The sequence below is a fragment of the Argopecten irradians genome, chromosome 7, assembly GCF_041381155.1.
Source record: "Argopecten irradians isolate NY chromosome 7, Ai_NY, whole genome shotgun sequence".
Classification (NCBI taxonomy): domain Eukaryota; kingdom Metazoa; phylum Mollusca; class Bivalvia; order Pectinida; family Pectinidae; genus Argopecten; species Argopecten irradians.
This window is the reverse complement of record NC_091140.1, coordinates 25,100,153-25,111,241: the sequence shown is the minus strand read 5'-3', so window position 1 is coordinate 25,111,241 and position 11,089 is coordinate 25,100,153. Positions and strand designations below refer to the sequence as shown.

Below are 11,089 nucleotides of genomic sequence, written 5' to 3'. Positions count from 1 at the left end.
AATACTAGTGATGTTATACAGTACCTTATAAGTAAAGAGTAATTCTAGTGATGTTATACCAGTACCTTAATAAGTAAAGAGTAATACAAGTGATGTTATACCAGTACCTTATAAGTAAAGAGTAATACTAGTGATGTTATACCAGTACCTTATAAGTAAAGAGTAATACTAGTGATGTTATACCAGTACCTTATAAGTAAAGAGTAATACTAGTGATGTATACCAGTACCTTATAAGTAAAGAGTAATACTAGTGATGTTATACCAGTACCTTATAAGTAAAGAGTAATACTAGTGATATTTATACCAGTACCTTATAAGTAAAGAGTAATACTAGTGATGTTATACCAGTACCTTATAAGTAAAGAGTAATACTAGTGATGTTATACAGTACCTTATAAGTAAAGAGTAATATATGATGTTACAGTACCTTATAAGTAAAGAGTAATACTAGTGATGTTATACCAGTACCTTATAAGTAAAGAGTAATACTAGTGATGTTATACCAGTACCTTATAAGTAAAGAGTAATACTAGTGATGTTATACCAGTACCTTATAAGTAAAGAGTAATACTAGTGATGTTATACCAGTACCTTATAAGTGAAGAGTAATACTAGTGATGTTATACCAGTACTTTATAAGTAAAGAGTAATACTAGTGATGTTATACCAGTACCTTATAAGTGAAGAGTAATACTAGTGATGTTATACCAGTACCTTATTAGTGATGAGTAATACTATTGATGTTATACCACTACCTCATCAGAAAAGAGTAACAGTAGTGATGTTATACATTACCTTATAAGTAAAGAGTAAGTGATGTTATACCAGTACCTTATAAGTAAAGAGTAATACTAGTGATGTTATACAATTACCTTATATATATATATATAAGTAAAGAGGAATTCTAGTGATGCTATACAAGTACCTTATAAGAAAAAAAGAAATTCTAGTGATGTTATACCAGTACCTCATAAGTAAAGAGCAAGTGATGTTATACATGTACCTTATAAGTAAAGAGTAATACTAGTGATGTTATACCAGTACCTTATAAGTAAAGAGTAATACTAGTGATGTTATACCAGTACCTTATAAATAAAGAGTAATACTAGTGATGTTATGCATGTACATTATAAGTAAAGAGTAATACTGGTGATGTTATACCACTACCTCATCAGAAAAGAGTAATAGTAGTGATGTTATACATTACCTTATAAGTAAAGAGTAAGTGATGTTATACCAGTACCTTATAAGTAAAGAGTAATACTAGTGATGTTATACAATTACCTTATATATATATAAGTAAAGAGGAATTCTAGTGATGCTATACAAGTACCTTATAAGTAAAAAAGAAATTCTAGTGATGTTATACCAGTACCTCATAAGTAAAGAGCAAGTGATGTTATACATGTACCTTATAAGTAAAGAGTAATACTAGTGATGTTATACCACTACCTCATCAGAAAAGAGTAATAGTAGTGATGTTATACATTACCTTATAAGTAAAGAGTAATACTAGTGATGTTATACCAGTACCTTATAAGTAAAGAGTAATACTAGTGATGTTATACAATTACCTTATATATATATAAGTAAAGAGGAATTCTAGTGATGCTATACAAGTACCTTATAAGTAAAAAAGAAATTCTAGTGATGTTATACCAGTACCTCATAAGTAAAGAGCAAGTGATGTTATACATGTACCTTATAAGTAAAGAGTAATACTAGTGATGTTATACATGTACCTTATAAGTAAAGAGTAATACTAGTGATGTTATACCAGTACCTTATAAATAAAGAGTAATACTAGTGATGTTATGCATGGCACATTATAAGTAAAGAGTAATACTGGTGATGTTACAACAGTACCTTTATAAGTAAAGAGTAATACTAGTGATGTTACAAAGTACCTTATAAGTAAAGAGTAATTATAGTGATGTTATACAAGTACCTTATAAGTAAAGAGTAATACTAGTGATGTTATACCAGTACCTTATAAGTAAAGAGTAATACTAGTGATGTTATACCAGTACCTTATAAGTAAAGAGTAATACTAGTGATGTTATACAGTACCTTATAAGTAAAGAGTAATACTAGTGATGTTATACAAGTACCTTATAAGTAAAGAGTAATACTAGTGATGTTATACAAGTACCTTATAAGTAAAGAGTAATACTAGTGATGTTATACAAGTACCTTATAAGTAAAGAGTAATACTAGTGATGTTATACCAGTACCTTATAAGTAAGGAGTAATTAGTGATGTTATACCAGTACCTTATAAGTAAAGTAATACTAGTGATGTTATACATTCAAGTACCTTATAAGTAAAGAGTAATACTAGTGATGTTATACTAGTACCTTATAAGTAAAGAGTAATACTGTACCTGATAGTTAAGAGTAAGTGATGTATACCAGTACCTTATAAGTAAAGAGTAATACTAGTGATGTTATACCAGTACCTTATAAGTAAAGAGTAATACTAGTGATGTTATACCAGTACCTTATAAGTAAAGAGTAATACTAGTGATGTTATACATGTACCTTATAAGTAAAGAGTAATACTAGTGATGTTATACCAGTACCTTATAAGTAAAGAGTAATACTAGTGATGTTATACAGTACCTTATAAGTAAAGAGTAATACTAGTGATGTTATACATGTACCTTATAAGTAAAGAGTAATACAAGTGATGTTATACATGTACCTTATAAGTAAAGAGTAATTCTAGTGATGTTATACAAGTACCTTATAAGTAAAGAGTAATACTAGTGATGTTATACAAGTACCTTATAAGTAAAGAGGAATACTAGTGGTGTTATACAAGTACCTTATAAGTAAAGAAAGTAATTCTAGTGATGTTACACAAGTACTTTATAAGTAAAGAGTAATACTAATGATGTTATACAAATACCTCATAAGTAAAGAGTAATACTAGTGATGTGATACCAGTGCCTTATAAGTAAAGAGTAATACTAGTGATGTGATACCAGTACTTTATAAGTAAAGGTAATACTAGTGATGTTATACCAGTACCTTATAAGTAAAGAGTAATACTTGTGATGTTATACCAGTACCTTATAAGTGAAGAGTAATACTAGTGATGTTATACCAGTACCTTATAAGTGAAGAGGACTACTAGTCATGTTTAACCAAGTACCTTACAAGTAAAGAGTAAAACTAGTGATATTATACCGGTACCTTATAAGTAAAGAGTAAAAACTAGTGATATTATACCAGTACCTTATAAGTAAAGAGTAATACTAGTGGTGTTATACCAGTACCTCATTAGTAAAAGAGTAATACTAGTGATTTTATACAGAACCTTATAAGTAAAAGTAAGTAAGTACTAGTGATGTGATACAGTACCTTATAAAGTAAAGAGTAATACTAGTGATGTGATACCAGTACTTTATAAGTAAAGAGTAAATACTAGTGATGTTATACCAGGGTAATACCTTGATAAGTACCTTATAAGAGTAATACTTGTGATGTTATACCAGTACCTTATAAGTGAAGAGTAATACTAGTGATGTTATACCAGTACTTTATAAGTAAAGAGTAATACTAGTGATGTTATACCAGTACCTTATAAGTGAAGAGTAATACTAGTGATGTTATACCAGTACCTTATAAGTGATGAGTAATACTATTGATGTTATACCACTACCTCATCAGAAAAGAGTAATAGTAGTGATGTTATACATTACCTTATAAGTAAAGAGTAAGTGATGTTATACCAGTACCTTATAAGTAAAGAGTAATACTAGTGATGTTATACAATTACCTTATATATATATATATAAGTAAAAAGAGGAATTCTAGTGATGCTATACAAGTACCTTATAAGAAAAAAAGAAATTCTAGTGATGTTATACCAGTACCTCATAAGTAAAGAGCAAGTGATGTTATACATGTACCTTATAAGTAAAGAGTAATACTAGTGATGTTATACCAGTACCTTATAAAGTAAAGAGTAATACTAGTGATGTTATACCAGTACCTTATAAATAAAGAGTAATACTAGTGATGTTATGCATGTACATTATAAGTAAAGAGTAATACTGGTGATGTTATACCACTACCTCATCAGAAAAGAGTAATAGTAGTGATGTTATACATTACCTTATAAGTAAAAGAGTAAGTGATGTTATACCAGTACCTTATAAGTAAAGAGTAATACTAGTGATGTTATACAATTACCTTATATATATATAAGTAAAAGGAATTCTAGTGATGCTATACAAGTACCTTATAAGTAAAAAGAGAAATTCTAGTGATGTTATACCAGTACCTCATAAGTAAAGAGCAAGTGATGTTATACATGTACCTTATAAGTAAAGAGTAATACTAGTGATGTTATACCACTACCTCATCAGAAAAGAGTAATAGTAGTGATGTTATACATTACCTTATAAGTAAAGAGTAAGTGATGTTATACCAGTACCTTATAAGTAAAGAGTAATACTAGTGATGTTATACAATTACCTTATATATATATAAGTAAAGAGGAATTCTAGTGATGCTATACAAGTACCTTATAAGTAAAAAAGAAATTCTAGTGATGTTATACCAGTACCTCATAAGTAAAGAGCAAGTGATGTTATACATGTACCTTATAAGTAAAACGTAATACTAGTGATGTTATACATGTACCTTATAAGTAAAGAGTAATACTAGTGATGTTATACCAGTACCTTATAAATAAAGAGTAATACTAGTGATGTTATGCATGTACATTATAAGTAAAGAGTAATACTGGTGATGCTATACAGGCACATTATAAGTATAGAGTAATACTGGTGATGTTACAACAGTACCTTTTAAGTAAAAAGGAATTATAGTGATGCTATAAAAGTACCTTATAAGTAAAGAGTAATTCTAGTGATGTTATACAAGTACCTTATAAGTAAAGAGTAATACTAGTGATGTTATACCAGTACCTTATAAGTAAAGAGTAATACTAGTGATATTATACAATTACCTTATAAGTAAAGAGTTAATACTAGGGATGTGAAAGAAGTACCTTATAAGTAAAGAGTAATTCTAGTGATATTATACAAGTACCTTATAAGTAAAGTGTAATACTAGTGATGTTATATACAATTACCTTATAAGTAAAGAGTAATACTAGTGGTGTTATACATGTAACTTATAAGTAAAGAGTAATGCTAGTGATGTTATACCAGTACCTTATAAGTAAGGTGTAATTTTAGTGATGTTATACCAGTGCCTTATAAAGTAAAGAGTAATACTAGTGAGGTTATACATTCAAGTACCTTATAAGTATAGAGTAATACTAGTGATGTTATACATGTACCTTATAAGTAAAGAGTAAGTGATGTTATACATGTACCTTATAAGTAAAGAGTTATACTAATGATGTTATACCAGTACCTTATAAGTAAAGAGTAATTCTAGTGATGTTATACCAGTACCTTATAAGTAAAATGTAATACTAGTGATGTTATACCAGTATCTTATAAGTTAAGAGTTATACTAGTGATGTTATACCAGTACCTTATAAGTAAAGAGTAATTCTAGTGATGTTATACCAGTACCTTATAAGTAAAATGTAATACTAGTGATGTTATACCAGTATCTTATAGGTAAAGAGTAATTCTAGTGATGTTATACATGTAACTTATAAGTAAAGAGTAATACTAGTGATGTTATACATGTACCTTATAAGTAGGGAGTAATAGATTGGTTCTTGGTGGGAAAACCAGCGGAATATCCACCAACAAACCAGGATTGTCTCGGTCACAGGGGCGCTATCAGAAGGAGGGGAAATGATGCTCCCGAAACTTCTATTAGAACCCTGCCCACCAGGTTGAATGGAGGGAATGCATAAGCACGTATCCCCTCCCAATCTAGAGATAGAGCGTCCACAGCCCAAGTCATTTGGTCTGGCACCGGAGAGACAAAAGTGGACAATTAGTGGCGAAGTGGCGAAAAGGTCTATACGAGGTCTGTTCCACACCTAGCAAATGCCCTCGAAGATCGGGAGATTTACATGTAGCTGCCTCTCTGTCACAACCGGCTTGCGGCGCTTGGAAAGAGTATCCGCAAGAACATTCAACCTGTCTGGAAGATGCTTGACTAAGAGAGTCAACCGCATTTCCTGACAGAAGAGAAGAACACGAATGACGAGGGCACAACGGCCGTTGGACTTTGCCCCCCACCCTTTCTCTCCAGAACGCGACAACTGTAGACACACAAACCACCCAGGAATGTAGAATCTTCCGAAAAGCCTACAGAGCCAACCAAACAGCCTTCACTCCAGCACGTTGATGTGCTCGGAGACCTGATCCCCAGACCACTCCCCCGACTGGCAATGGCCGTCGAGGTAAGCCCTCCCCCCATAACCTGTCATCTGTCATCGCTCCAACGATTCCTAGACTCGGTGGGGTATGACGGAATCGTCGAAATAGATGTGTACATTTATTTTCCTGGAGTGATGAGATCCTACGCCAACCTGCAGCAGTTTGATGAAAACCAAAGTAACAGTCGTGGTACCGAAAGAATTTAGTTTTGTGGTAATGAACTGTGCTATACCATCGTGTCTTCAGGACAAAAAAAATCAAGGATAATAATTCGAACACAGTGGTACGTTTCGTTCTGGCACGAGCCGAAAATTTATGAAAAATTCTATGTTTCCAGTTGTTCACTAAAAGAGAGTGGATTATTACGGTTCTAACCACGTTCTAGTTGTAATTGGGGCCGCGATGGCCGATTGGTATGATGTCTCGACATATTACCACAAGCCCTCCACCTCTGGGTAGCTTGTTCGAATCAACGAGGCAGTTGCCAGGTAATGACTGCTGGCGGTGTTTTTTCTCCGGCAACTCCGCCTTTCCTCCACCAATAAACCTAGAACATCCTTACATGACCCTGGCTGTTAATAAATGTAATTGTAGTTTGAAACTGTCTGAATCATAGATCCGGAAATGTGTAATTTATGTAATAATAATTATGAGATTTTTTTCTCTATGAGTAGTGTTGGGAGGGGGTAGGTCCACGATTCTTCTGCTCAAAAGACATAAAATCCTTTTAAAATACACATATGTTTACACAAGGATTAGTGCAATTCGAAATGACTGGTACAAGGTGTTTTGTCCATCAATTGTTTTACTTGTGATGTAATTTATGACATTTATCGATATTTTAGGGGAAAACAGTTAAAAATTTCATTGTATTCCCGTCAGTTTACAAAAATGAGAAGACATAACGTCATTATTATGATTTAATCGTATTCAGCATGTTTCAATCATATTTAAAAATGTGTTTATTTGCATCTATGTGTTGTCTGGTTCGCTATCTATGCTCGTATATACGAATGTGTCATTTTGACCATTTTTGGTATTTTTTATTAGGCGGGGGGGGGGGGGGTCCCTCTCTTTTTCCGACCTCACTGATGCGATCTATCTTTTTATAGTACACATATGTTTACACAAGGGTTGGTTCAATTCGAAATGGCTATTACAAGGTGATTTGTCCATGAATTATTTTACTTGTGATAAAAATTATGACATTTATCGATTTTTAAGGGGAAAAAAAGCTAAAAATTTCATTGTTTTCCCGTCATTTCACAAAAGTGAGAAGACGTTACGTCATTATTATAATTTAATCGTATTAAGCATGTTGCAATCATATCAAAAAATGTGTTTATTTGCCTATGAATGTTGTCTGGTTCTCTATCTATGCGCATATATGCGAATGTATCATTTTGGTCACTTTTGATACCTGAAATCCAAGATGGCCGCCATATGACTCCCATTGGACATTAGTTGTCAAAGGCAACAAGCATAAAATGAAACTAGACATAATACCGGTCCTAAAAAACGATGTTTTGAAAACCTGCCAGAGGGGTAATGGGAACCTATTTCTCCTCCCCCAATATGATGTTATACATGTACCGTATAAGTAAAGAGTAATTCTAGCGATGTTATACAAGTACCTTATAATTAAAGAGTAAGTGATGTTATATAAGTACCTTATAAGTAAAGAGTAATACTAGTGATGTTATACCGGTACCTTATATGTAAAGAGTAATACTTGTGATGTTATACAAGTACCTTATGAGTAAAGAGTAATTGATGTTTTACAAGTACCTAATAAGTAAAGAGTAATACTAGTGATGTTATACCAGTACATTATAAGTAAAAAGTAATTCTAGTGATGTTATACAATTACCTGATAAGTAAAGAGTAATTCTAGTGATGTTATACCAGTACCTTATAAGTAAAGAGTAATACTAGTGAGGTTATACATTCAAGTACCTTATAAGTATAGAGTAATTCTAGTGATGTTATACATGTACCTTATAAGTAAAGAGTAAGTGATGTTATACCAGTACCTTATAAGTAAAGAGTAATACTAGTGATGTTATACCAGTACCTTATAAGTAAAGAGTAATTCTAATGATGTTATACAATTACCTTGTAACTAAAAAGGAATTCTAGTGATGTTATACATGTACCTTATAAGTAAAGAGTAATACTAGTGATGTTATACAAGTACCTTAGAAGTAAAGGGTAAGTGATGTAATACAATTACCTTATAAGTAAAAAGGAATTCTAGTGATGTTATACATGTACCTTATAAGTAAAGAGTAATACAAATGATGTTATACAGTACCTTTTAAGTAAAGAGAAATTCTAGTGATGTTATACATGTACCTTATAAGTAAAGAGTAATTCTAATGATGTTATACAAGTACCTTATAAGTAAAGAGTAATACAAGTGATGTTTTACATGTACCTTACAAGTAAACAGAAATTCTAGTGATGTTATACCAGTACCTCATAACTAAAGAGTAATACTAGTGATGTTATACCAGTACCTCATAACTAAAGAGTAATACTAGTGATGTTATACCAGTACCTCATAAGTAAAGAGTAATACTAGTGATGTTATACATGTACCTTATAAGTAAAGAGTAATTCTAGTGATGTTATACAAGTACCTAATAAGTAAAGAGAAATTCTAGTGATGTTATACCAGTACCTTATAAGTAAAGAGGAATACTAGTGATGTTACACAAGTACATTATAAGTAAAGAGTAATGTTAGTGATGTTATACCAGTACCTTATAAGTAAAAAGAAATTCTAGTGATGTTATACCAGTACCTTATAAGTAAAGAGGAATACTAGCGATGTTATACAAGTACCTTATAAGTAAAGAGTAATGTTAGTGATGTTTTACCAGTACCTTATAAGTAAAGAGTAATACTAGTGATGTTGTACCAGTACCTTATAAGTAAAGTGTAATACTAGTGATGTTATACCAGTACCTTATAAGTAAAGAGTAATACTAGTGATGTTATACATGTATCTCATAAGTAAAGAGTAATACAAGTGATGTTTTACCAGTACCTAATAAGTAAAGAGGAATTCTAGTGATGTTATATCAGTACCTTATAAGTAAAGAGTAATTCTAGTGATGTTTTACAAGTACCTTATAAGTAAAAAGAAATTCTAGTGATGTTTTACAAGTTCCTTATAGGTAAAGAGGAATACTAGTGATGTGATACTCGTATTTTGATCGCAAGAAATTAAGGTAAAAATCTTATGGTTTTTTTTCAAAGGTGGCCTTGCCATATTATATAATGCTTTGAAAATATGCTGTGACGTCAATAGCCAATTTAAGGTTCATAAATAAACAATAAACGTACACACCCTGCTCATCATGTTCGTCTGTTGCAGAAGTTGTAGTAGAGGATATAGGTACGTCACATGCCTTATTGTCAGGAAATGGAAAACATCCTTCATAGAGATGTGAAAATTCACAGACAACATCGTCAGTCATATTCGCAGAGTCCAAAGCCCTAGGTGATGGGTAATGTCTTTGAGCCAGAATAGCGTTAACAGCTGCCTCGATCCGTCGTAAACTAGCCCATTCTTGTGTGTCTCTGTTTGACGTTATACTTGTACCTTATAAGTAAAGAGTAATACTAGTGATGTTATAGATGTACCTTATAAGTAAAGAGTAATACTAGCGATGTTATACATGTACACTATAAGTAAATAGTAATACTAGTGATGTTATACCAGTACCTTACAAGTAAAGAGAAATTCTAGTGATGTTATACCAGTACCTTATACGTAAAGAGAAATTCTAGTGATGTTTTACCTGTACCTTATAAGTAAAGAGTAATACAAATAATGTTATACAGTAGCTTTTAAGTAAAGAGAAATTCTAGTGATGTTACACATGTACCTTATAAGTAAAGAGTAATTCTAGTGATCTTATACAAGTACCTTATAAGTAAAGAGTAATACAAGTGATGTTTGACATGTACCTTATAAGTAAAAAGTAATACTAGTGATGTTATACCAGTACCTTATAAGTAAAGAGTAATACTCGTGATGTTATACCAGTACCTTACAAGTAAACAGAAATTCTAGTGATGTTATACCAGTACCTCATAACTAAAGAGTAATATTAGTGATGTTATACCAGTACCTTATAAGTAAAGAGTAATACTAGTGATGTTATACCAGTACCTTATAAGTAAAGAGCAATTCTAGTGATGTTATACCAGTACCTTATAAGTAAAGAGTAATACTAGTGATGTTATACCAGTACCTTATACGTAAAGAGAAATTCTAGTGATGTTTTACATGTACCTTATAAGTAAAGAGTAATACAAATGATGTTATACAGTAGCTTTTAAGTAAAGAGAAATTCTAGTGATGTTATACCAGTACCTTATAAGTAAAAAGCAATTCTAGTGATGTTATACCAGTACCTTATAAGTAAAGAGTAATACTAGTGATGTTATACCAGTACCTTATAAGTAAAGAGTAATACAAGTGATGTGATACCAGTACCTTATAAGTAAAGAGGAATACTAGTGATGTTATACATGTACCTTATAAGTAAAGAGTAATACTAGTGATGTTATACATGTACCTTATAAGTAAAGAGTAATACTAGTGATGTTATACATGTACCTTATAAGTAAAGAGTAATACTAGCGATGTTATACATGTACACTACAAGTAAATAGTAATACTAGTGATGTTATACCAGTACCTTACAAGTAAAGAGAAATTCTAGTGATGTTATACCAGTACCTTATACGT

General features: G+C 31.5%; 1 protein-coding gene across 2 annotated transcripts in view; it reads right to left on the bottom strand.

Annotated features, from left to right (window-relative positions):
- Window positions 1-8,509: 8,509 nt before the first annotated feature.
- LOC138327960 (uncharacterized) overlaps window positions 8,510-11,089 on the bottom strand; it is a 118,967-nt gene continuing 116,387 nt past the window's right edge. The window contains exon 3 of one of the 2 annotated variants that reach the window (XM_069274472.1): window positions 8,510-9,934. In XM_069274472.1, the coding sequence (XP_069130573.1) occupies window positions 9,603-9,934 (332 nt within the window). In that variant the 3' untranslated portion in view covers window positions 8,510-9,602. The remainder of the gene's footprint in view (window positions 9,935-11,089) is intronic. The other variant, XM_069274471.1, reaches the window with a different exon arrangement.